The sequence below is a fragment of the Hippoglossus hippoglossus genome, chromosome 15, assembly GCF_009819705.1.
Source record: "Hippoglossus hippoglossus isolate fHipHip1 chromosome 15, fHipHip1.pri, whole genome shotgun sequence".
In the NCBI taxonomy this organism is placed as follows: domain Eukaryota; kingdom Metazoa; phylum Chordata; class Actinopteri; order Pleuronectiformes; family Pleuronectidae; genus Hippoglossus; species Hippoglossus hippoglossus.
Genome location: NC_047165.1, coordinates 12,929,325 through 12,954,889, shown reverse-complemented (window position 1 = coordinate 12,954,889; position 25,565 = coordinate 12,929,325). Strand labels below are relative to the sequence as shown.

Sequence of the window (25,565 nt, the reverse complement as noted above, 5' to 3'; positions counted from 1 at the left end):
AAGGCGGACCGTCACAGGCTATGCAGAACTTGGATGTGAATCGAAGCTCACTTTCCCTGTGTTACTTCGACCAATGAGCACCCCCCTTTTCCTTCGGTAAATCTCTGACCAATCAAACAACACTCCCACACTTTGAGCCCTGATATCTAACCAATAGCGACATTATTTGCAGATGGAGCAGCAGATCTCTGATGAGAAGGATGAGACTCGTGGAAAAACCCACTGACTGAGAATCTCATTGGAGAAGTGTTTTGAATGGAGCACTTCCTCATTGGCTCCGTCTTCTGGAGCCACGTGGTCTAAACCAACCAACCAATGGCAGCCTCTGTGTGTTTTTTCCACCTTTACCGTTTTTTTATCCTCTGAAGGAATAAAGTTATGTAACAACTCACACTTTGCTTCTATCGAGCACTTCTCCCACAGCTGACCGCAGCCCTGCACGTGTAAGTCTGCTGAACTCACATTTAACACTTGCACCCTCGTGTTCAGGCAGTTGTATCTCTAATAAGTGTTTTCTCCTTTTTTGTTTATTTCTAGCTTCACAGATTTATAATCCCCCCTAAAAACCAACCATGGCTGGAAAAGTTGTGCTGACTTACTTCGACGGCAGAGGGAAAATGGAGTCGATCCGCTGGCTTCTGGCTGCAGCGGAGGTGGAGGTGAATAAACGTGTCTTTGCTGTTATGCCTCTAGTTGTATTGCTTTTGATTGAAAAGCAAACAAACTTCTTGAATGTGACTGTTGAATATCTGTTCATTCACAGTTCGAGGAGGTTTTACTGAAGACCCGGGAGCAGTATGAGAAACTCGTCAGTGGTGAGTTTGCGTACAGCTGATTAAAAATAAAAAAGTAGTTTCTGTGTTTTCCCAATCACGAGTTTTCAGTGAGATTTATTTTATTATTAGCGCCACCTATCGGGCTGGAAAACACGTCACTTTATTTGAACTATAACCTGTAACCAGATGAAGGATGTAACTCAATGGATGTCTGGATCAGCTGACACTATTTCCCCCTGTGTTTTTATCCCTTTAAATTAAACTGGTGTGTGTGATTTAAATTTTTTTTAAAGAACGCCCCTGCTTTTGTGTCAAATTCTGTCCCACCCATATGTAGTGGTCAAAAGTTTAGGGTGACAGTTGAATGCCAATCACCACATATCACCACATATATCCAGAATAAACGGGACGGGAGGCTGATGATTCCAGAAATAGACAATTTATTCAATTCGTACAAATGATTTAAAAAGACTGATCAAACAGCACAGGATCATGTGCAAAGTATGGAGTACTGGCCTGTACTTGATATAAATAACAGATTAAAAAGAGAGAAGTTAAAGGCTCCAGACCCAATTTAACAAAGCTAAAATATCATGCATAAAACAAGCACAGCACACTTTAAGAATCCCAACACTGGTGTGATTGCGCCAGTGGATTATCACTGCAAGCGATATTATACAATGAAATAACAGAAGAGGGCCTCTAGTTTACGGAGCCAATAACTCACCAATATTCAAGCCATTAAACCAGGATTGCACAGTACCCGTCAACCATATTGCACATTACCCATATAACAAAGAACAAAATAAAATAAAACAAAGAAACCAGAAATCAAACCAAGTAATCAGAAAGAAAACTAATTCTAAACAAGGCCAAATAATCTAAATGAAATCTAAATGTGGGGAAAAACAGTGACCGTAAATATTCTGCCTGAAGGCAGCCCTATGAAACAAACATGTCATATTAGGTCACACAATTATTAAACAAGTTTATCAAAATGTTTAAAAACATTTACAAATATAAAACACATCGTTATGCCATACCTTCAATTTATTAAAATAAAGCAGAGACCCACGCCGTCCTTATTGTCTTGACGACAAGTACTAAAACAGGAAAGGACAATTACACTTAATGTCACAGACACAATAGTATAGACTCTGGATAAATGTTCCGGCGCATTACTTACAAGTATCGTTCCCAATCGTTCCCCGTGACAAATTACAACCAGGGTCTAAACACTGTCTCAACAACGTGATGATTTGCAGCATGGCTCACCTGCAAGGTTCTAACTGAGGTATCAACGGTTTCATTTACTGACCTCGGAAGGTTAAAAGGGTTGGTGTGACGCCCAGCTGTGTTCCTTTTGGGCCTACTTTGTGATATGTTTGGCTGCCCTGTTGCTACTATATTAACATTGTTTGGGCCATTTTCTTGGCTGTGATCTGAACTGGATAGTGGGGTGCCAGAGCTATGTAATTCTGTGCCCATGGTTTGACCATTTAGCTCAACGGGAGTGAGGGAGGGGGCCTGAACTCGGCACCACTCGGGTTCCATGGTGATTACGACCCCATCTGAGTCATTGTCTTCGTCCTCTTTATTAAAATCCGGTGGATCATCGACCAGGCCTGGATCAGGTACCGGTTGGTTTTGGGTCATGGGCCTATTGATGATGGCGGTCGGTAAAACCCTAAGTTCTGACCTGTTAAGATTCTTTTCTGGGCCAGCACCATCTCTGGGGCATATTTTATATACCCTTCCTTCTTTATCCATGTTTTTCACCACATACACAGCTGGATCCCAGGTGTCCTGAATTTTGTGGCGTCCTATGGGGTGACTTTTCCTGTAGACCAGGGTTCCAGGAGCGATAAGAGAAGTTGCGTTTGGCTGATAGTGTCTGTTCCTCTGTTCTGCTGCTTGCTGGAGTCCTTCCTTAACATGAAGATAGACTGAACTCAGATGATTTTGATGTTCATCCATCCAATCCTCTGCCGACCTAGACGTGGGTTCCTCCTGTGATGCGCCCAACAGGAAATCCACAGGTAGTTGTGCCTTCTGGCCAAACATCAGCTCATATGGTGAATAACCAGTTGATTGGTGCTCTGTGGTATTATATGCATAAAGAACCTGAGGTAGGTATTTTGGCCATTTTTTGTTCTTTTCCTGGGGGAGGGTGCGCAACAAGTCATGCAATGTTCGATTAAATCTTTCACATTGTCCATTGCCCTCGGGGTGATAAGGTGTGGTTCTACTTTTCTCTATTCCATACAGTTGACAGTCTTTTCAAAAGGTCCCCTTCAAAACACTTTCCCTGATCACTGTGGATGCGTTTGGGTACGCCATAAATGTAGAACCACTTTTCAGTCAACACACAGGCTACTGTACTGGCCCGCTGGTCTGGTGTCGGGAATGCTTGGGAAAACTTTGAAAACACATCCGTGACCACCAGCACGTTCTCTCTTCCATCACTGGCCTTATCCAATACAGTGAAATCGATGACAATGACTTCCAATGGTTTAGAGGCTAACAGACTCCCCCTGAATGTACAGACTTTTGGTTCTATTACTTTGGCCAGTGTGCACCGGTTACACTCCCGACAGTATCTGTCAATGTCACTTCCCATAAATGGCCAAAAACACCTCTGCCTCACCAGACTGTTGGTACGCTCAATGCCTTGGTGGCCCTGGTCATTGTGAAGGCTTTTAAGGACCTCTCCATGCAGGCATTGAGGCAGCAGGAGTTGGAACACCACTTGTCCTTCCCTTGGTAGCTGTATTTGATGGTATAGGACACCATCCTTTGACTTTATTTTGGACCACTGCTGCACCAGCTTCTTTACGCCTCTACCAGCATTGGCCATTTCTTGTTTAGTTGGAGGTGTGCCCCTCTTCCAATATTGTAGGAAGGTACCGATTACTGGATCTGTGGCCTGTAGAGCAATTAGGTCAGCTTTGGGCTGTGATGGGAAAGCAGCTATCGCTTGGCAGGTTGCAGCCATGGCATGGGCACTTTCAAGTAAGACTTTTACTGGTTCGTGGACTTCCGGCGGCACCTTCAAGCCGGGGAATAAAAGTGATGTGCTCTGAGAGTGCAACTGGCGTGACAAAGCATCTGCATTGCGATTGGTTGGTCCTGGGCGGTACTTGATCTCAAAATCAAAAACTGCCAACTCTGATGCCCACCTTTGCTCCACTGCCCCCAGTTTAGCTGACTGCAGGTAGCTGAGGGGGTTGTTATCAGTGAACACTACAAATTGCTGTCCAAGCAGATACTCTCGAAATGTTTGGGTCACCGCCCATTTAAGGGCCAGGAATTCTAGCTTTCTGGAGCTGTAGTTGGACATGTTTCTTTCCGTGGGCCTCAGGCCTCTGCTTGCAAAAGCAATTGGTCGCCGTTTTCCATCATGGTCCTGGGATAACACAGCACCAAGTCCAGCATGGCTAGCATCGATTTCAAGGACAAAGGGTTTGTTGAAGTCAGCATATTCCAGAACTGGCGTGGTCACAAGCAGCCTCTTGAGTGTTTGGAAAGCATTTTCACACTCATTACTCCAACGGTCGCCTATAATGGCTTTCCCAAGGGTTCTGCGTTTCTTCTTGGTGCCATCCATTTCGGCCACCAACCGGTGGAGGGGAGCAGCATACCTCGCAAAACATTCCACAAAGCGGCGATAATAGGATGTGAATCCCAAAAATGATTGAAGCTCTGTACAAGTAGTGGGTTGTGCCCATTCAGCCACTGCACTAATCTTTGAAGGGTCAGTGGCAATGCCAGATGCTGAGATGACATGACCCAGGTATTTGACCTCAGATTGAAAAAAGTGACATTTACTTAGCTTCAATTTCAGATGGTGCTCTTTGAGACGAGTTAGCACCAACTCGAGACGTTGGAGATGCTGGTCAAAAGTTCATCCAGATATAAAAGCAAGGACTGAAAACTTTGGTCTCCAAAGATCCTCTCCATCAACCTTTGAAACGTACTAGGGACATTACATAACCCAAACGGCATCCGATTAAACTCAAAGAGTCCGAAAGGGGTGCAAAAAGCAGTCTTTGCTTTGTCCTTTTCTGCCATGGGTACTTGGTTGTAGCCGCTTGCAAGATCCAATGTTGAAAACCACTGAGCGCCTGTGAGGGCATCCAAAGATTCTTCGATTCGGGGCAGCGAATAAGCATCCTTCCTTGTTTTGGCATTGAGCAACCTATAGTCCACACACAAGCGAATTTCTCCAGTTTTTTAAAAAACTACCACGATCGGCGAGGAGTATGGGCTGCAGCTTGCGCATACAACCCCTCTGTCCAACAACTCCTGAATGTGAGTTTTGACTTGCTCATACTGTGACGGCGGGAGCCTGTGATAGCGTTGCCTAACTGGGGCGTCATCCACTATAGGAATTTCATGCTCTACCAGCATGGTACATCCCAGGTCTCCCTCTCCTTGACTAAAAACTGTGATATGCTTCTGCAAAAGCTCTATGCATTGTTTCGTCTGCTCAGAGGAAAGGTTAGGCCATGACAGCCTAGACAGATCAATGGACGGGGGGCTCACTGCAGTCACCTCCTGAATCACTGCTAGCGTGTTCTGGTCGTCTATTTCCCTGATAAGGATAGAGCTCTTTGATTTTGACAGGTCAACCACGTGCAGCTCACCCAGCTGTGTATGAGGTTGCAGCCAAACATCTTCAGTTCCCACATTGACAACAGAAATTTCCACCTTGCCCTGGTGGCCTTAAAGAAGGGCTGCAGATACAAGGGCACCTGCTGGGAGAGGATTTCCTTTTGCTAGGGGTTCCAGGAGCACTAATGGGAGGGTGAGATAGGTTTCCTTTTACACTTGAACTCAACCAAAGAACCACCAGGGTGTGGCAGGTATTTGTCCAACAATAGACACAGCAACTCCCCTGTGTGCTCAGACCAAGCCTCTTTTATTGTGAAGCAATCTTAACAACCTGGAGGAGAAAATCTCAAATATCACGTGATGCTGAAATTCACACAGATACAGTGCACTGGGTGACTTAGTGTTTTCCCCCCTGTGTCCCCTGCCCCTGTGTCCCCTGTGTCCCCTGCCCCTGTGTCTCCTGACCCTGTGTCTCCTGCCCTGCAGACGGAGATCTCATGTACCAGCAGGTTCCCCTGGTGGAAATAGACGGCATGAAGCTCATTCAGACCAAGGCGATCCTGCAATACATCGCAGAGAAGTACAATCTCCACGGCAAAGATCTCAAAGACAAAGTCATGTATGATCCCCTCATTCCTTAATGTATTTCAATACTGTGTGCTGGGATGTTTTTACTACATGGATGTGTTATGGTAAAATGTTGATGCTTCTCCTCAGGATCAACATGTACTCAGAGGGACTCATGGATCTCATGGAGATGATAATGACGCTGTCGTTTGTCACGGATAAAAAACCCAAACTGGAAAATATTGAAACCCAAGCAAAGGAGCGCTATCTGCCTGTGTTTGAAAAGGTACCAATACACCTACTGTATATCTGAAATAGCACACGGTGCCTACAACCACAACAGTCCCCTTAGGAAAACACATTCAAATTAACTAAATCCAGGTTTTTATCTTTGCACACACTCATAAATAACAGTCCTATAATTATGAAAATCCTGGATCTGCACCAAAATTGAATGGCTTCTTCCCTGACCAACACTGCATCCTTCTACCAAGTTTCATCCATCCAGTAGTTTTTGTGTAATGTTGCTAACAAAAATACAAACCAACAAACAGACAGGGAGTGAAAACATAACCTCTTTGACGGAGTTCATCATCTCTCTCAGGCTCTGTCTGGACCTGTGTACCTGGTGGGAGGTAAACTGAGCTTTGCAGATGTGCAGCTGATGGAATGCACCCTGATGCTGGAGGAGAAGTTTCCTGCCATCCTCGCTGACTTTCGCAACGTCAAGGTAAATGTTACACAATGTTTGAGCCCTGAGATAATGGATATATAAAAAGTGTTACAACTAAAACTGAATACTGCGTTACAGTCTTTCCAGGGCAGGATGAGCCGCCTCCCCGGCATCAGCAAGTTTCTGCAGCCGGGCAGCAAGAGGAAGCCGCAGCAAGACGACGTCTTCACTAAGACGGTCATGGAGGTGTTGAAACACAAGTTTTAACTTCCACGAGCTTCTGTTGAACATCTGGTACACTCCTCAAACATCTAACGACGAGTAGAACAGACATATTAACAGATTTTATTTTTAGATGAATACTGCACTGAGGCAAAAGCACAAATCCACTCGGTACCATAGGAAATTATGTAGTTATTTTTTGATAACAATCAGTGAATTTAAATGAAGTGAAGATGCCACTAAATAAAGAATCCATTTCTGGACAACATTTGAGAGGCTGCTGTTTGTTTTTTTCCTTGTCAAACAAATAGAATATCATCAGACCTGCTACACAAAAAGAAAATCATAATTTTAAGAATCAAACTCACACTGGCTATAAATAAAAATACATTTAAATCATTTCCCCCCTCAATGATATAGAATGTGATAATTCAGGAATACACTTAAGTAATTTGAATATTTCTGTTTAATATCCTGCAGCACAAAACAGATGTGGTAGTGTAAACTGTAAACTGCCAAGACAAACGATAACATCCACAAATGTCATGTACATCTGTTGTGCTGCCAGTTTAAAGACAAAATTAAACTATATAAAATCATAAGGTTTACAAAAAAGGTTTGATCAGCGGAGCGATAAATTACAAAATGTTCCAAATGTGCCAAAGTCAAAAACGCAATATAATGAAATGTGCTTTTGACTATATTTAGTATACATTGTGATTGAAAAAAGAAAGAGGCTGTAAACTCATCATGCACAAGTAAAATTGTTTTTCAGGCCTGTTATGGTTAGTCTTGCATTACATAACCTTTTTATATACAGTCTGTGTACAGAAGATTGCATTGTACTGTATGGCCACCTAACAGAGGTATCGGCATCTTAATGTGGGGAAAATATGTTTGTTTTAGCAGAAATAATCACAAGATTCCAGTGCAGCCACAAGGCCAAAGACCACAAAGGTTCGCTCCATTTGCTTATATGGCACAACCCGCAGGAGGGCGGGGCTTCAAGTGAAGTAGGTGCCAGAGTAAACACTACATAATGTGATCACATGAGTGTTAGTGCCGTCCTAATAATAATCTGTACGATATTTAAAGAATAAGATAATATAACAGTATGTAGTTCTGGATTATCAACAAAAAAGCTAGTTCGCCCTGTATCAGACTGGTTTTTATAATGAAAATAATAAAAGTAATATTTATAGATGTAATTATGTTATAAATGATAGCAGCAACAGATAATAATCATACCAACAGTAACGATTATTGTTAACAATATAATTGCAATAATTGTATGATACATACATAGTGAAAAATATTATTATTACTATAATTATTATTTCTCTTTTTAAATCAGCCTCTTTATTGCTGATCCTGAGCTACATATATACAGATGATTAGAAGTCCTGTTCTCCTGCAGCATGTGACCCCCCCCTGGCCACAAAGTCACATGAAGATGAGGATGTCCCTGTAAATGAGGAAGAGGGGAGCAGGTCAGAGGTCCAGAGTACAGCTGGGTTTCCCAGGACATAAGCTGCCTCCAGTTACACAACATGCACGATCATAAATCTGTATCAGTGTCCTGGTTGATAAAATAATCTCACTGCTTAACTTATTGTAGTTGTAAAAGTAAGGCGGACCATCACAGGCTATGCAGAACTTGGATGTTTTCCTTCGGTAAATCTCTGACCAGTCAAACAACACTTCCACACTTTGAGCCCTGATATCTAACCAATAGTGACATTATTTGCAGATGGAGCAGCAGATCTCTGATGAGAAGGATGAGACTCGTGGAAAAACCCACTGACTGAGAATCTCATTGGAGAAGTGTTTTGAATGGAGCACTTCCTCATTGGCTCCGTCTTCTGGAGCCACGTGGTCTAAACCAACCAACCAATGGTAGCCCCTGTGTGTTTTCTCCCCCTTTACCTTTTTTTTTGATCCTCTGGAGGAATAAAGTTATGTAACAACTCACACTTTGCTTCTATCGAGCACTTCTCCCACAGCTGACCTCAGCCCTGCACGTGTAAGTCTGCTGAACTCACATTTAACACCTGCACCCTCGTGTTCAGGCAGTTGTATCTCTAATAAGTGTTTTCTCCTTTTTTGTTTATTTCTAGCTTCACAGATTTATAATCCCCCCTAAAAACCAACCATGGCTGGAAAAGTTGTGCTGACTTACTTCGACGGCAGAGGGAAAATGGAGTCGATCCGCTGGCTTCTGGCTGCAGCGGAGGTGGAGGTGAATAAACGTGTCTTTGCTGTTATGCCTCTAGTTGTATTGCTTTTGATTGAAAAGCAAACAAACTTCTTGAATGTGACTGTTGAATATCTGTTCATTCACAGTTCGAGGAGGTTTTACTTAAGACCCGGGAGCAGTATGAGAAACTCGTCAGTGGTGAGTTTGCGTACAGCTGATTAAAAATAAAAAGTAGTTTCTGTGTTTTCCCAATCACGAGTTTTCAGTGAGATTTATTTTATTATTAGCGCCACCTATCGGCTGGAAAACACATCAATCACTTTATTTGAACTATAACCTGTAAAATTTTTTTTAATTAGAACGTCCCTGCTTTTGAGTCAAATTCTGTCCCACTCATAGAGATATGTTTCCTTTTACACTTGAACTCAACCAAAGAACCACCAGGGTGTGGCAGGTATTTGTCCAACAATAGACACAGCAACTCCCTTGTGTGCTCAGACCAAGCCTCTTTTTATTGTGAAGCAATCTTAACAATCTGGAGGAGAAAATCTCAAGTATCACGTGATGCTGAATTTCACAGATACAGTGCACTGGGTGACTTAGTGTTTTACCCCCCTGTGTCCCCTGCCCCTGTGTCCCCTGTGTCCCCTGCCCCTGTGTCTCCTGACCCTGTGTCTCCTGCCCTGCAGACGGAGATCTCATGTACCAGCAGGTTCCCCTGGTGGAAATAGACGGCATGAAGCTCATTCAGACCAAGGCGATCCTGCAATACATCGCAGAGAAGTACAATCTCCACGGCAAAGATCTCAAAGACAAAGTCATGTATGATCCCCTCATTCCTTAATGTATTTCAATACTGTGTGCTGGGATGTTTTTACTACTTGGATGTGTTATGGTAAAATGTTGATGCTTCTCCTCAGGATCAACATGTACACAGAGGGACTCATGGATCTCATGGAGATGATAATGATCCTGCCATTTGTCACGGATAAAGACACCAAAGTGAAAAATATTGAAACCCAAGCAAAGGAGCGCTATCTGCCTGTGTTTGAAAAGGTACCAATACACCTACTGTATATCTGAAATAGCACACGGTGCCTACAACCACAACAGTCCCCTTAGGAAAACACATTCAAATTAACTAAATCCAGGTTTTTATCTTTGCACACACTCAAAAATATCAGTCCTATAATTATGAAAATCCTGGATCTGCACCAAAATTGAATGGCTTCTTCCCTGACCAACACTGCATACTTCAGCCAAGTTTTGTTCTGATCCATCCAATAGTTTTTGTGTAATGTTGCTAACAAAAATACAAACCAACAAACAGACAGGGAGTGAAAACATAACCTCTTTGACGGAGTTCATCATCTCTCTCAGGCTCTGTCTGGACCTGTGTACCTGGTGGGAGGTAAACTGAGCTTTGCAGATGTGCAGCTGATGGAATGCACCCTGATGCTGGAGGAGAAGCTTCCTGCCATCCTCGCTGACTTCCGCAACGTCAAGGTAAATGTTACACAATGTTTGAGCCCTGAGATAACGGATATATAAAAAGTGTTACAACTAAAACTGAATACTGCGTTACAGTCTTTCCAGGGCAGGATGAGCCGCCTCCCCGGCATCAGCAAGTTTCTGCAGCCGGGCAGCAAGAGGAAGCCGCAGCCAGACGACGTCTACACTAAGACGGTCATGGAGGTGTTGAAACACAAGTTTTAACTTCCACAAGCTTCTGTTGAACATCTGGTACACTCCTCAAACATCTAACGACGAGTAGAACAGACATATTAACTGATTTATTTTTAGATGAATACTGCACTGAAGCAAAAGCACAAATCCACTCGGTACCATAGGAAATTATGTAGTTATTTTTTGATAAAAATCAGTGAATTTAAATGAAGTGAAGATGCCACTAAATAAAGAATCCATTTCTGGACAACATTTGAGAGGCTGCTGTTTCTTTTTTTCCTTGTCAAACAAATAGAATATCATCAGACCTGCTACACAAAAATAAAATCCTAATTTTAAGAATCAAACTCACAGTGGCTATAAATAAAAATACATTGAAATCATTTCCCCCCTCAATGATATAGAATGTGATAATTCAGGAATACACTTAAGTAATTTGAATATTTCAGTTTAATATCCTGCAGCACAAAACAGATGTGGTAGTGTAAACTGCCACTGCCAAGACAAACAATAACATCCACAAATGTCATGTACATCTGTTGTGCTGCCAGTTTAAAGACAAAATTAAACTATATAAAATCATAAGGTTTACAAAAAAGGTTTGATCAGCGGAGCGATAAATTACAAAATGTTGATCTTAAGTCTGATTTTTAACACCTGGCCCTGGAAGCTTATACAAGGATTCTGGTCCCATGAAACCTAACACTGATCATGTATTAAAGCAGGTGATGGTTTTAATGGTTTTAACTGTTCTTATAATGTAGTGACTGATCAGTGTTTTTTAGTATTTGTTGGGAGATAATGAAATCTACAAAATAAGCTTCCAATCCTGTTACTGATGGTTTGGAATGAACTCTATCAAAACATGACACATTTAAACATCACGCTGTCGTGTCAGTGCTTGTTATTACACGTAGCAGATGACTGGTGCTGACAGGGAACCATGTTTCCTTTGTTCATTGAGAGGCCGACAGTGTCTCCTCAGTCTGGTCGGTGCCGTTCCTGCACTCACGCCATGATCAGGAGCAAAAGTCGAAACACCATTAACAAACTGCAAGAAAAAAAGAGGAACGGCCAATCAGGAACCACTGAATCAACAAGTGCAAAATAACGTTGCACAACACATATCTGCACGTAGAGCAAGCCTGACTCTGACCTTAGCCCCGACATAATCCCAGCAGGCAATAATTTCCCAGACTTCTTGTATCTCATGCCCATGATTATTGCAAGGGTTCCAGAGGCAACTGAAAGACAGAAGCAATGCTGGTTAGTGGCTGGATATTCAAACCAGTTCTCTATGGTCAATGTATTCAGTTCAATTCAATTTGTATAGTGAAAAACATAATATATATTATCTCAAGGTACTTTGCATAGAAGGTCAAGACCTTAAACATTACAGAGAAACCCAACAGTTAACACAATGAGCAGCACTCTGGAGAAAAAAGCCCCTCATTAACTGGAAGAAACCTCTAGAACCAGACTCAATGTGGGCGGACACCTGCCTCGACCGGTTGGGGTGAGCGGAGAAAAATGGGGAAGAGAGGAGAGAAGAGAGCGAGATGGGGGGAGGGGGAGAGAGAGACCAGGAACAGTTGTGTAACCATCAAGTTTCACCTCTGGCAGACTAGTTGTCATGATGAAAACAATTATGGATGATAGCAACACTATGATAATAATAACAGTGACTGTTGTTATGCATGCTATTATGAATGTAAGAGCACACGAGAATGATCCTATAGCCATACTCACTCAACGAGACCTTAATGTCCTTTGGGTCATTAGAGACGTTGTAGGCACCATAAGCAGATAATCCACCGAACACTAACCCCGCCATCAGGGACATCACGCTGCCTGCAGGGAGACACATGAGGACAATCAGGGTTTTATCATCTCGTAAATTCATCGAGCGGCTGAGCTTTTCTTTCAAGTGTCAACCTTTTCGCTTGTAGCCCATAAAGCCTCCGAAGGCGATGGCCGCAGCGTAGCAGAACCCGATCCAGTCCATCACCAAACTGCACACAGGGAGACAGGACACACACTTGAACACGTGACTTACACACATTTTACTTTGACACTGATTGTTTTTTTGGAGCCCATGTATGAATCTATTCTCATATTTTAAAAAAAACAAACAAGTTTCCCTCTGAAACTCTCATCCAGCTGCCAGCAGGAAGCCGGACAGGCCGCTAGATGGCACTGTGATAAAAAACATTCAACAGCAGAGGAAGACTTGCACGTACATGATCTATTCTGCACCCACATTCACGCTAACTCACTGCACGTTAAGTTATTGTCATTACAAAGTAGTTTGATTCGTCTGTGTGTGTTTGTTTTTACCTCGAGTAGAAACAACAGCAGCAGCTCAACAGTACCTTCGATCTGTCACGGCACTTCCTGGTTACTGACACACACTACTGCGCATGCGTGATTTGTTAACTATGCTGCGTTCGCCGGCCGACCATAAAGTGGGAATTCAAACATTTAAAAAAATGTTTTTAATATTTAAAACTTTATAAGTTAAGATAGTTAAATGGATCTATATTTGAAGAAAAAAACTCCCATACAGTATTAGTAACAGTGTCTGAATGAGCGAGTGGATCAACTCTAGATGATCAGATGTCACTGCACTGTAAAACATCATGCTGTAAAAAATAATAAAAATCATTTCTCATGTTAATTCAACATGTAAATCTTCTTATATTCAAATTAATCTTCCTTACAAATTCAAAATTTGAAGGTACATTTTTATATTTGGACCACCATTTTATTTTTTTACAAAACAAAACAGGCATGTTAACTGACTTCCCAGCATGCATTGTTTTAAGTTAAAACTCCAATGTTATATATTTTTTTACAGCATTTTAATATTGACTTTCTTTGACTGAACAACTAGACAACACATTGCTTCATTTTGGCGATTAGATTTCAATACAATTATAGTTGAAAATTTAAAGAAAAGTAGAAACAAAGAGCGGTCCAACTTGAATAAACTATACCGTAGCCAGGTTTTAGAAAAGGACTGTGTGAGAAAAACCTTCACTATGTGTTTAAATCATGCTGCGTGTCTGATAGAAGTCACCAGACTGAATTACACATTAAACCCCAAGGACAGGGAGTATTATTTGAACATAGTAACTCTATGGTCTGTGTGTTCCTGAGCTGACAATGAAAGCTGTTATGTGTTGTCTGTGGTGTTCACTGTATTTATGAAGGTACATACACAAACAGCTGAGAGGGTTTGGAGGTGAGCAGTCAATGTTTCCTAAAAGATACATTTATTTATTCTGGCCTGCAGCTGTCCCTCTGGCAGCTCAGGATTTGTTCTGCATGATTTACTCTAGCTCTGTTAAAAATAAAGTAGTTAGGGTTTAATTTATGTAAAAAAGAGGGAATTATACAGGAGGGTTCTAAATTGTTTTCCCACTTGATGTGATACGCGCACTTATAACCACAGGCACCACGGCTATAAATCTATAATCAGTCAACATGGGATTGTTCAAAATTTGGATTTTAAAGTAGATAAATAAATGTTCCACAATCAGACTAACTCCCACAGTAAAACTTCGGTCTTCAGAGACACTGGTGCACCTCTAATAACAGTGACAGAAGACGTATTATTAACCATGTGTTGAGGACAGTAGGACAAAAGAGACAAGTTGACTCTCCCCAAAGAAATTCACTTTATTTCACTCCGATACCCCATTTCCAGAACGTACACACACACACATTAAAGGTTTCATCATTTCATAATAGTTCTCAAAAAGTGTAAATGCATTCTTAGAGCAAAATAAGCCACTATGAAGTGTAGACAATGTGACCACGAGCTGCAGCGAGCAGCAGCTCCAGCACGCTGGAGGTCACCTGCTGGAATAAAGAGCCACTGTGGCCCCCTGTGGGAGGGCTGAGGACCAACTCCTCCAGAGAGAAGGCACACATTTTCAAAAACCGTTGGCATTGAAATACTGTCTATGCAGAGTTTCCTGATGAGTTACAGTCTGATCTTGTCAGGATAAAAATAACTATAAAATGGCTGACAAGGGTCGTTTCAGAACGAGGAAGGATTATTCAAGTGAGGTATCAGAGAAACATGTAAAAATCATGAGATGCACTGTATCATGATCCACACGAGGAAAACATATGGCAGACTGACTCTAATGGAGGATGAGATAGCAAAACATGTAAAGTGACTTGTGGTTAATGCAAAGGTTTCATTTCAGTAAACGACCACAATGGACACAGCGCGTTTCACAATACAGTGATGATTATAATACAAATGGCTTTGAGGGCACAGGAACCTGTGATATTCTGTTCACATGGCTTTGTCAGCTTTTTGCTAGGTAGATATTTTCAAGTGAGCTGTAACTCAATATTCAAAGTAACAAATGCATAAAAAAGTTATGGAGCTGTGAATAAACAATAATAAAAATACATATAATTATAATGTAATTAGGACCAAAATACACTTTGTTTTGGCAATGAATAATATTTTAAAGTTAAGCGATATTTTACATCATAGACTGTCTATAAAGATGGATGAAATGATTACTCTCCAAAAGTGAAGCCAAAATGTCTCAATCGCCACCTGGTGGATGGCTACAGTATAGTTCATGACTCCCACCTCGTCCTTGTTCGTAACTAGGATATGGACCAAACTAAAAAGTCAAAGTACATGTTGAATAAAACATTTTCTTGTCACACTGATGTTTGTGTTTGAAGTGCTTATGTATCTGGCAAGTTTGGTTTTAATTAGTTATTTGATGCTATAAAAAAGAAACAATGATTGACAGTTGAGCTGACTGGCGATTGGTGGAGCTTGTGTATCACTCCAACCCTGATTGTTATTGTTATTGACATCATTGGCAAAAGATGCCAGCTTTTGTCTCTGGGATATTTTGGCTTCATTCCTGGATAGTGGGAGCAAGTGGAGAAGGGTCGTCCATCTTTATTTACAGTCTATATTTTACATTGGTAGAACATTTTCATCGTTAACACTCATTCCTCTATACGAGCTCACTGTGGCATCTGTACAGCTAAAAAAATATTTTTTAAATAATATTTAATGGGTTTTGGAAATTAAGAAAAAAGACATTTGCTCCTTTTTAACGGCTACATTCATTATCGCTAGGTAACAAGTGATGTCACTATGAATAGTTATGGTAAACATTGAAGCTGGTGTCATGTTTATGAGCTCCTATAGAAGACTGCACATCATTTATTTTATTCTACTAATGTAAAAACATCACTTAAAATTTGCAAAGTGCATAATCCTTCTGACAATTCACTTGGCATCAAAAACAGACATTTCAACCAATGTCAATGAGTCAGTGCACTTCGTTCTAACTGATCCATCGTCAGGAGGCTCGTCCACTCTCAGTTTCACACAGTATCTGACCATCACCTTTAAACGAGTTTTTAAACTACTCGGCACACTTTGTTGACAAAAATAAATGTCATAAGAGCTTCAGGGAGCATGCAAGAATACTAATTTGGATAACTCTTATGAAGGGGAAAGTAGTTTTAGAGGGGGAATATGTTTTAATGTCATACTAGAGATCAAAGGGGATTTCTGAGAAACCCAATACTTGACTTTAATTCAACTCCACTCCTGTTTTCTCATCGTTTCAGGCTGCAAATCCGAGTAACGCGCAGGAACAAGTAGCAAAAAAAGCCTTCATTTCTCACATTTCTGTTCAGCTTTCGGCTCAAGGTCAACATTAAGCCAGACGTGCGGATAAAGCTCTGAGCCTCTTATCAGATAACTGCTCTGCATCTGGAACACACCTTGTGTTGTTGTGATACAGGAAAATGGCACCGTCTCTCTATGTGTTTTGTGCGTCTAACTGTGGCAGCCTCTGCCCGTCCGTTCGTTAAGGAAACGCGTTCACCCACAGCCAGCCCAGCAGCGTCCCATAAACCCAGGTCCTCACATACAGTTTCCTGCCGTTCTCTGTCAGCAGTAACGGCAGTGTCAGTCCTCCCAAGATCGTCACTGACGGGAGGGTTTTCGAGAGGTTTAGCGGAGACGGTTTGCCTTCCCCTGGGAACCTGCGGATTTTGTCTGGATCCTCCGACTCGTAGAAATCTGTGAGCAGCCTTTATATAATAAAAAAAAAAAAAAAAAAGGGGATATAACTTTAGAATTCAGCCCGTTTTAGAAATACAGAGTTCACATGAGGATTTTTACCGAACATAAAAACTGCACACAAATCACATCAGGGCTTTTCTTTAGCTTGGTTGGTGTTACGAATGTTGGTCCCACTTTTCTGGACTTTTCCTATTACACATGAACTGATTTCAGGGCTGCAACAAATAATTATTTTTATTGTATTAAAATCTTTGCTCATTCCCCCAGCAACCATTTCAGCTCCAGTTAGTTAACACTAGTTTGGAAACTTGAATTTTAGTGACATTTTACATATTACTCGAGTTGTTTTTGATATGATATGAGACTCTGCTGCTCTGTTGGATAGATTTTAAATCTCTCTAGTAAACTTATGAGTTCATGTTCTGAAATTCCTGGCGTTCAAGTGCAAAACATTTAAAAACCTCAACTCACTGTGCTTTAAGCATTGATGGGACAGCATGCAATTTCCACAGCATAAATTCTTCCACCCACGCACACACACACACACACACACGCACGCACGCACACACACTTACCGGTCCTTGATTTCGAAGCGCTCGTGCAGCCACCTGCGGAAAAACAGTGGCTCTGGAGGAATTTCCTTTATATCCACACGGTCGAAGTGTATGTGGACCCGGGGACATTCTTTGCACAGGAATTCTGTCAAACACAAAAAATAAAAGAGACTAAACAAAAACAGGAAAAGCCTTTCAGCGAAACGGCACGTAGAGTAAGCACTTAAAATCAACACAAGGTGACAGTGATAGAGTGTAGAGCTACTGTGACACTGTGATGCCAAGGCCCTTCGACTCAAGAAAGTAAAGAGCTGTGAGGTGAACACAGCTTGTTGGTCATGACGGTTACATAACTGATTCTTTAACAGGCAAAAATACAGAGGTGATCTGCTCAAAGCCTGAAATACATACAAAGTTCAATTTAAGATCTAAATTAAATAAATCATCCGAACATTCAATTGAATTTCATTTGCTTAGTGATATAAATAAAATTCTCTCCAGTCAATAAGTTAAATTGTTTTCAGTCTTAAGCCAAATCAAACTGTCAGGGTAGTGAGAGTAGAGAGAAAACCTGATGAGTGTCTGAGAAGGTCAGACGTAAAAAAAAGTAGCTAAGTGTGAATGCTCAAGGCAACACATGTATCCCCAGAGACCTTCAACTTCCTGTTTCCACAACATGCAATATTTTCAGGAAACCTGGCACGGCGGCCGAAAGAGGAAACCTGATCGAAGTCCGCTGCGAGAGATTGCTTCGCCGGTGGAGCGTGCGCCTCCATCAGCTTCTGCACAGATTGAAACCGACCCTCTGTCACAACCCGAGCCAGTATAACAAACGCTGAAAACTCAGTGAACCCCCCTCAAAAGAAAGCAGAGTTTCCACTTCGGGTCGTGTGTGTGTGTGTGTGTGTGTGTGTGTGTGTGTGTGTGTGTGTGTGTGTGTGTGTGTGTGTGTGTGTGTGTGTGTGTGTGTGAGTGTGTGAGAGAGCTGAACAATGCTCCAAAAACACTTATAAAAACAACCAACCTGGAAGAGGTAAAGGAAATTAACTGTACGCTCTCGAGTGATAAACAAGTCCTGATTTCAAAAAACAAATCTTTAATATGTGGAAACATCTGTGTGCACAGGGGAAAGCAAACTGCTGGAAGAGACGTGCAGAGTTGTTTCACTGAAGCACCTGATAATATAAACTATTTATATGGCACCTTTCAAAACAAAGTTATAAAGTGCTTTACGAGACAAAACGATAAAAGCAATTTAAAATCTGTTTAAATATAAAGCAATTAATCAAAAGAAGCAGAAATTTAATCATTAATGCAATTGTATAAAAAAATAAAGAAAGGTGAGACCACAAAGGCAATAAAAGTAAATTTATTAAAATGTGTTTTTAAGAGCGATTTAAAATAGAGTGAGGACCCTAACAGAAAAGCCCCGGTCACCAAGGGTCCTCAGTCTAGTTTGTGGAATGGCGAGCAAATTCTTGGATGAGAACAAATAAGTATCCAAAATGATTAAGTATTCAAAGTAGTTGTTACCATTTCTGTTCTCTGATCTAAAACACTCAACTTCTAATATCCAGAATGGAGAGAGTCCTGTTTCCTCCAGTCCCTCTTCATGCTTTCTCAGATAAACATGATCTCTTTGCTCTTATATAAAGTCATGGATCACATAGTGATTTTGAAATAAGGTCAGAACTCAAAACATTTCCACATTCACAGCTACCTGCTCTGAGAGTAACAAGTGAGCTCCTGTTATGAGATGGGTCTTGGAATTCCAGTGATAAATCAACATGCCATCACCATTTAAATGAAATATTTCTCAATTTCTAACAAAAAGCCTTTTCCTGAGCACAAAGCAGGATTTGCTCTGTATAATACTGTGGACTTATCCATTTATCCAACAAACAGTTTTACCGAGTGTTTCTTCCAAGTTACATTTGAATTATTACCTCTGTGTTTGTTTGTTTGTTTGTTTGTTTGTTTGTTAGATTATGCAACAACTACTGGACAGATTAGCACAAACAACTTGGTGGACAGATCTGTTGTGGAAGAACCCATTAAATTATTTTTTCACTAACTTTTTCATTGATTTGTCATGGGGAAAAATTTATCAGTGTGTGCCATTTGGTGCAGATCTAAATAAAATCTAGATCTAGTTTTATATTCAAATCTATAATTCAGACGAATTGTTCACAAACTGAATTAGTCAGCCTGGATGCAGCATTATGTGCCACACCGGTTATGTTGTGTCCAATTATCAATTTAGGAAATAGCCTCACATTTATATCTATTTGCTCAATTATGACATCACAGTTAATGACTGAATATTTTGAAAACTCAGTATTAAGTCTTATATCTCAGAAACTGTAATTTCAGTGTGTAAATAAAGATGTCAGCTTGTAGCTTCACATTCAAATTAAGTGAACTGTTTATACTGATGAGAAACAGAAGGAACGTCAATCAGCTACAGCCTCAGCTCCCAGCTCCTGTTGAAATGACTAAAGTCACAGTCACCACATGAGGTCAGGATGTGCGTGATGGGAAGAAAGCTTTTCTGCCTCTCTCTGTTCCGTTTGCTAGAAACACGTCAATGTAGCAGGAGGGTATTTGTTTGTTTTTTAAAAACAACCGGGAACACAGAATAATCAAAAACTGACAAACACGGAGTCATGCTGTTTACAGGAAGACACAGATGTTAATAGGTGATGTTTGCTTTGTGATTAATTAAGGAGGGAGTCAACACAGTGTTGCAGGATTGATAATAAACTGCCTGTGGGACTGTGGAAAGCACATCAGCTGCTGTCAGCTGAGGGTCTGTAGCTGTGTTTGTATCAGGAGTTAAAATGCTTCTTTTGTCATATATTTTTTATATTAATTCTTGATATCAGGTTGAATATATGGAAAGCAAGTATGTGGAGAGCTGAGATTTTTTTTATCATTATATGATTTGTAATTTACAGTACTCGTCTGTAAATGCAATGCTTTATTGCGTGCAAGTGTAAATACCCGACTTAAACCTGCTTGGTCCTGAAGGGTCAGACCAGAATGTGACAACATTTGGGTTCTGTCACATTGGCTGGGTTATCTACTTGATTTTTTGTGTCTGTTATCAGGTAAAACGCCAGGCTCGGGCGGATTCAGACACAAAAAAACTGAATGCCTGTCGGGTTCAACCAGCAGCCCAACCCTAGTTTATACGGATTTCAGTTGGAATGACTAGGCAATTGAGTGATTGACAATCAAACATTTGGTGGTTCAAGGCTTGTAGTACAAATTGAATATTTTAGGATCAGACAAAACAAAGTTTCTAGGATGTGATCAGTGATAAAAATAGTATTGTTTTAGTTCTAATAAGAACCAGAGCGACAATAGCTGATGTGATACAGCAGCTAATATGAATCCAAACAGAAAAAAACAGACACGAGGTGATTTTTTTAGTCATGACACACAAACAAGCCAGAAGTTGCTTTTCATTAGACACACATGAGCCATATTTCCACCTGTATTATCATGTGATCTCTACCTGGATATTATATATGGATAATGACATCCAATTCTTACCTGGTAGTAATAAGTGTTCCTGTTGTGTTGACTCTGTAAACACTGTTTGGATCTCAATATGGAAATCAGTTATGCAGAGCTGTCAACAAACATGTCACGTTCCAGAGCAGAGAAAGCATTGCCATGAATTAGTGTCATTCATTATTTAAATAGCCTGTATTTACACCTGGCAATGAACCAATCAATGTGTGAGCCAGATACCAGATATGATTTGGCTGATTTGTTCAACTTCGTGTTCTGCATGTGTTGACATCTAAAATTAACATACACGTTTCCAGATGCACACAAGATCTCTAGATACAGATCCGATTTCAATGGCAGTAACAGACATTATTATTCTAAATACTAAAACAGGAAAGGAGCGATGACTGAGCAGAACAGATCTTTCTGGAGTCGACTGATATAAAGGCAAACAGACGAAAAAGTTTCTTGTAAGCTTCTTCTACACTGTGGGCTGTAATTTCACCGAGCTGAGCACTTTCTTGATTGCATTTATACCAGACTAACTCCCCAATGAATGGTCTAGCCCTTCCAGTTATATATGTTTACAAAGATGTGCAGAAAGATGTGGGTTTTTTTTACCCATTAGGATAAAAAACCTGGATCACCCTGTACAATCAGGTTAAATGGAGAAAATTGTAATGTGTACATCTTTTTCAGGAACACATGATCTAAAAGCTGAATATCTGTGGCCAACTTCCAATACCTGCTTACCTGGCATGGATGGTGCTGGTCTTCTTTGACCAGAAGAATCCAGCGTTCCCTCATAGGCCACCGTGACGTCATACACGGCGTTCAGGTGATCCTTCATCGACTCCATGGCTACGTGAGACGCTTTCATCCTGGGTGTAAGAGTGTGCTTCAGAACAGCCAGTCCTATGGTAAAAACATGAGCAGACCAGAGCATTAGGTTTATGTGCAACTATGAAGCCTGTCACACCAGCTCACTGAACATTAATACAGCTAGTATTTAGTGTAAAAAAAACGCATTGTAACTGATTGTGTTCAGTTGAGTTTCTGCACGGTCTCTTGTTCCCCAGTCGATCCAACCTCTGCTTACTAATACCTCACTAATAGCAGATAATGTCATGTGCACATGGCGGCTCTGCACAGCGATTTGTTTGGATTAATGGGGGAAGGTGATATTCAGAGCTGCGGTCCAGAGATAGGCTTAATCTCTGCTGAATGGATACAGTTTGTGAGCGGACCTGAGCAACACACTGCGCAACAGCAGCGTAATAAACATGACACATCTCATGTAGTCAATGGTCAAATTATAAAGCTATGATGAAATGCACTGTCAAATTCAAGCAGCATGTAAAGCAGGCAATTTTACTTCCTCTTTCTGACTAACTCATTTAAGTACTGAGAGTGAGCACTGAATTCTCTGTTGTAGATGAGCATTATGTCAATTTAGTCCTCAAAATATTGAGTTCCATAGATTAAATATATAATAAGGAGTTTTGGAAGAAGCTGACCAGTTCATGGCACAACACTAGTGATTCAATAATGATGATATAAATGAATAAAGCTCTATTAACTAATATTTTAAAAAATGGGCATAAAATAAATTATTAAAAAAAAAACTCCATACATATTTGAAATTTTAGTTTCTGGGGTTGTTTCTCTCTATTTTCATTGTTTTACTGCTCTCAGGGATTAAAGCAAGAAAAAAGGTTCTGACTGAACTTTTTCATTCCAACACACATTGCAATATACAAATGGTAAAACATGTGACAGAGTAGCAGTAAATTAATAAATGGCTGATATCGTGCCAGTACCTTCTTTTGTAGCAAAAGCCTGACTGTCAGCGATAACTTTCTTCAGCTCTGGATTATACCGAGTTCCTTCTGGGAAAATGACGAGGTACATCTGAGGGGAGGAAAAGACGTTAAATAAAAGCTCCTTCACGTTTGATTCCTAACATGAACCAAACGTGGTGGAATTTCTGACAAGTACAGAAATTCGAGGAACATATTGTGCTGAACTTCCAGTGTTTGAAAAAAACTGGATACACATTTTTAGTGTCTCACTCTTTAAAAATCGATTTGGATTCAATCTACAATATCGATGCTTTTTCAACAATAACAAAATCTTCACATTTTCTAATGATGAAACAATAAATGTTTCATAACATAACTAGAATTAGCTGTCAATTGAATGCTGCATTTTATTTTAACAAATTATTGCAGAAATATTTTTTTGTCAACCGTTTAGTCAAAACATACATTTCAAAATCTGGGTCAGTCTTAATTCCTGAATTTATGTTAATGTGACAACTTATTATGTTGATTAGACAAAGACCGACCACACACAGAGGGGAAAACACAAATCTCCCTCACTTTAATCCCAAAAAAGTGATTAGAGGCGAACCCTTAGTTTCAACACCAGTTAAGACACAGTGTAACAGGAACTTCATGACTCAATATCTAATTAAGATCAAATGACCAATGTTCACAATGTTCAATTCATACACGTCAAAGCCTTAATGAGATAATAGGATTAGAGGGGGTCTCTTGAGATGGAATTTTGGAAGACGACTGCAGAGAAATCTGAATTCAAGTTGTGAAAGTTATAAAAGCTTAAAATAATCATAAAAGAACTTCCTTAAATATGAAGATATAATTTCATGAAGAAATTAAATATTCATGTGCTCAAGAGGCCAATTTATAAGAAACTTACTGGTGCTCCTGATTGAGTCTGAGTGTGGAGTTTCGTCTTCATCGCCTTCTCATTAAACTTTGCGCTTCGTTTGACATAGATCCCTCCATGCTAAAAAAAGAGAGGATCTGATTAGTGAGGAATGAAGTTTAAATTTCATTTACAACTGAAATTCACATAATGACATGCAAATACTCACAGAGTAGCATTACCTGAGAGAAATACCATCCGTACAGCGGGAGCCACTTGAGTCCATCTTTCAGAACATATCTGACATGGCCGATCGCACTCTGCCTGATGGCGAGCATGTCAGCGATGATCCAGTCAGCTAAAAGGACGAACATGAGTAGATTATAAATACTCACACCGTCATTCACATGGATCTAAGTTTATAAAAAGCTGCATATTCATATATATATTACCTGTACATTGATGATTAGACAGGTAGATGACGTTCTCTTTGTTCTTTGGTATATCTCCATATATAACAATCTACAGAGAAAGGAACAAAAGCAGGTTTACACAGATATACAGTGACATAAACACAGACTTTTATTTTGTCGTTTTAAATATTCAAACTGCTTAAGGGATTTAGTTGCAGCCCAGACATGTTGCTCTATAAAAACCTGCAAAGACTGCAGCTTTTCGTAGACCCTGAGGGGATTTATTGAGAAACATTCCTTCTAATCTAATCATGCGGCCTCCAGCTGAAGGCAAGGAGCAGGCAGTTTACAACACAAACAGCATCATATCTGAGACTGAGGTTGTTAAAGTGAACAAGGAGTGGCAGCAACAGGGCAGAAGAATGCAGACTTTCTTGCTGTGCTTCAAGTTCTCCCTCAACATCTCCTGGTCATTTCATTTGTTTAGACTTTTCTCAAATAAATAAACCTGCAAAAATGAACTGATCTGTGTGGAGTGACCACATCAAATCAAATTCAAGTTAAAAAGTGTGCAGGTACAGGCAGTCAGAGGCAACTCAGAGTGATGGCATTTTGATTGATAAACAAACTATCATCATCAGTTTAATCTGAAACAATGGGATTGTGTGTTGGATAGTGGTGGGTCACTTGCCTCCACTCCTGTGTAGTTCTCAAAGAAGAAGAGGACCATGCTCTGGTAGATGGAGTACAGTCTGTCGTCTACTCTGTGGTACACTCTCGCTGGCAGGACAGTTGACAGGAGACGCCAAACTCCCCACGACAGCAGGTAAGCCGGGGCTGTCCCCAGCATGATCGTGGCTGGGAACCAGTACCGCAGCGAGTGTGTGTGCACGACCAGGGAGAGCAGCATGGTCCCGACCCCTGGCTGCACCCGAGGCAGCGACAATCCCTGAAGAAAGGCTCGGGGCCAGGCTAAATGACAGACTATCTATCCCGCGCCACACCTGGCCCGCTTTCTGCACACCTGTCCTGACAAGTCAGCATAAGAAAGCGAGGAGGCTCCAGAGGCAGCGGAGAGGAAGTGGAGTGAGGTGCTAGCTCGGCTAAAGCTAATTGTAACCTTGTGTGCACGCCGCAGTTAGCCGCGCCGGCTTAAGCGCTACCAGCCTCCCATACTGCGACACACAAAAAGCCAAACAACCCGCTGTTATCCGATTAGTTTCGTCATCTCAGTGCGGCGGACCGGAACACGACCTCAACCAGAACTCCGAACATGTACAGAGGAAGTTACCGGGAAGCGTTAGCGCGCTGGTTTTAACGTGCGGGGAAGTTTTAACTGACGCCGCATCCGACACAAACCGTCTCCTCTGGCGTGCACGCGACCGGAAACACCGGGGAAACTCAACCGTCAGCGGAGATATTTAAAAGATAAATAATTTTCTTTCTTCTCCTCCAGTTTCCATCTTTCTCCACTTAGCTGTTCTGAACTAGCTTCGTGCGGCGAATGTCACACACGCCTCCCTACGTAACGACACTCCGTAACATCGGCCGAGCTGATTGGCCGACTGGCGGAGGAGAAGCTGGGCAAT

General features: G+C 41.0%; 4 protein-coding genes across 6 annotated transcripts; 2 read left to right on the top strand and 2 right to left on the bottom strand.

The window, feature by feature from the left end:
• The first annotated feature begins 282 nt into the window (after positions 1 to 282).
• Positions 283 to 7,123, top strand: LOC117775996 (glutathione S-transferase A4-like). Of its 2 annotated transcripts, none has more exons than XM_034609643.1 (7): positions 283 to 443; positions 538 to 659; positions 764 to 815; positions 5,883 to 6,009; positions 6,108 to 6,243; positions 6,562 to 6,687; positions 6,769 to 7,123. In XM_034609643.1, the coding sequence occupies exons 2-7, from the start codon at positions 573 to 575 to the stop codon at positions 6,895 to 6,897; spliced, it is 657 nt and encodes a 218-aa protein (XP_034465534.1). In that variant the 5' UTR covers positions 283 to 443; positions 538 to 572; the 3' UTR covers positions 6,898 to 7,123. The 2 variants fall into 2 exon arrangements, with proteins under 2 accessions (XP_034465534.1, XP_034465532.1); XM_034609641.1 differs by having other exon boundaries at positions 286 to 443; positions 5,877 to 6,009.
• Positions 7,124 to 8,759: 1,636 nt separating this feature from the next.
• Positions 8,760 to 10,979, top strand: LOC117775997 (glutathione S-transferase A4-like). Of its 2 annotated transcripts, none has more exons than XM_034609645.1 (7): positions 8,760 to 8,875; positions 8,970 to 9,091; positions 9,196 to 9,247; positions 9,745 to 9,871; positions 9,970 to 10,105; positions 10,430 to 10,555; positions 10,637 to 10,979. In XM_034609645.1, the coding sequence occupies exons 2-7, from the start codon at positions 9,005 to 9,007 to the stop codon at positions 10,763 to 10,765; spliced, it is 657 nt and encodes a 218-aa protein (XP_034465536.1). In that variant the 5' UTR covers positions 8,760 to 8,875; positions 8,970 to 9,004; the 3' UTR covers positions 10,766 to 10,979. The 2 variants fall into 2 exon arrangements, with proteins under 2 accessions (XP_034465536.1, XP_034465535.1); XM_034609644.1 differs by having other exon boundaries at positions 9,739 to 9,871.
• Positions 10,980 to 11,167: 188 nt separating this feature from the next.
• On the bottom strand, positions 11,168 to 13,185 carry zgc:163080 (uncharacterized protein LOC799515 homolog). The gene is made up of 5 exons (XM_034609654.1): positions 13,073 to 13,185; positions 12,671 to 12,747; positions 12,485 to 12,586; positions 11,892 to 11,979; positions 11,168 to 11,786 (listed from the first exon to the last, which is right to left on the bottom strand). Exons 2-5 carry the CDS (start codon positions 12,738 to 12,740, stop codon positions 11,744 to 11,746), a joined length of 303 nt encoding a protein of 100 aa, XP_034465545.1. The 5' UTR covers positions 12,741 to 12,747; positions 13,073 to 13,185; the 3' UTR covers positions 11,168 to 11,743.
• Positions 13,186 to 14,400: 1,215 nt separating this feature from the next.
• Positions 14,401 to 25,545, bottom strand: agpat5 (1-acylglycerol-3-phosphate O-acyltransferase 5 (lysophosphatidic acid acyltransferase, epsilon)). Its single transcript, XM_034609635.1, has 8 exons — positions 24,668 to 25,545; positions 24,016 to 24,085; positions 23,806 to 23,921; positions 23,615 to 23,704; positions 22,714 to 22,804; positions 21,647 to 21,808; positions 17,396 to 17,519; positions 14,401 to 16,828 (listed from the first exon to the last, which is right to left on the bottom strand). The coding sequence occupies exons 1-8, from the start codon at positions 24,884 to 24,886 to the stop codon at positions 16,603 to 16,605; spliced, it is 1,098 nt and encodes a 365-aa protein (XP_034465526.1). The 5' UTR covers positions 24,887 to 25,545; the 3' UTR covers positions 14,401 to 16,602.
• Positions 25,546 to 25,565: the final 20 nt, after the last annotated feature.

What these genes read in the sequence shown, in the direction of transcription:
- LOC117775996 (XM_034609641.1), top strand. Translation starts at nt 573, where the DNA reads ATGGCTGGAAAAGTTGTGCTGACTTACTTCGACGGCAGAGGGAAAATG. An exon ending in GTATGAGAAACTCGTCAGTG is followed by an intron (nt 816 to 5,876) that starts GTGAGTTTGCGT and finishes CCTGCCCTGCAG; the next exon opens with ACGGAGATCTCATGTACCAG. An exon ending in ATCTGCCTGTGTTTGAAAAG is followed by an intron (nt 6,244 to 6,561) that starts GTACCAATACAC and finishes CATCTCTCTCAG; the next exon opens with GCTCTGTCTGGACCTGTGTA.
- LOC117775997 (XM_034609644.1), top strand. Translation starts at nt 9,005, where the DNA reads ATGGCTGGAAAAGTTGTGCTGACTTACTTCGACGGCAGAGGGAAAATG. An exon ending in TGGCTGCAGCGGAGGTGGAG is followed by an intron (nt 9,092 to 9,195) that starts GTGAATAAACGT and finishes GTTCATTCACAG; the next exon opens with TTCGAGGAGGTTTTACTTAA. An exon ending in ATCTGCCTGTGTTTGAAAAG is followed by an intron (nt 10,106 to 10,429) that starts GTACCAATACAC and finishes CATCTCTCTCAG; the next exon opens with GCTCTGTCTGGACCTGTGTA.
- zgc:163080 (XM_034609654.1), bottom strand. Translation starts at nt 12,740, where the DNA reads ATGGACTGGATCGGGTTCTGCTACGCTGCGGCCATCGCCTTCGGAGGC. An exon ending in GGACATTAAGGTCTCGTTGA is followed by an intron (nt 11,980 to 12,484) that starts GTGAGTATGGCT and finishes TCTGTCTTTCAG; the next exon opens with TTGCCTCTGGAACCCTTGCA. An exon ending in GGGATTATGTCGGGGCTAAG is followed by an intron (nt 11,787 to 11,891) that starts GTCAGAGTCAGG and finishes TTTTTCTTGCAG; the next exon opens with TTTGTTAATGGTGTTTCGAC.
- agpat5 (XM_034609635.1), bottom strand. Translation starts at nt 24,886, where the DNA reads ATGCTGCTCTCCCTGGTCGTGCACACACACTCGCTGCGGTACTGGTTC. An exon ending in GTCTAATCATCAATGTACAG is followed by an intron (nt 23,922 to 24,015) that starts GTAATATATATA and finishes TCGTCCTTTTAG; the next exon opens with CTGACTGGATCATCGCTGAC. An exon ending in ACCAGCACCATCCATGCCAG is followed by an intron (nt 17,520 to 21,646) that starts GTAAGCAGGTAT and finishes TGTGTTTGACAG; the next exon opens with AATTCCTGTGCAAAGAATGT.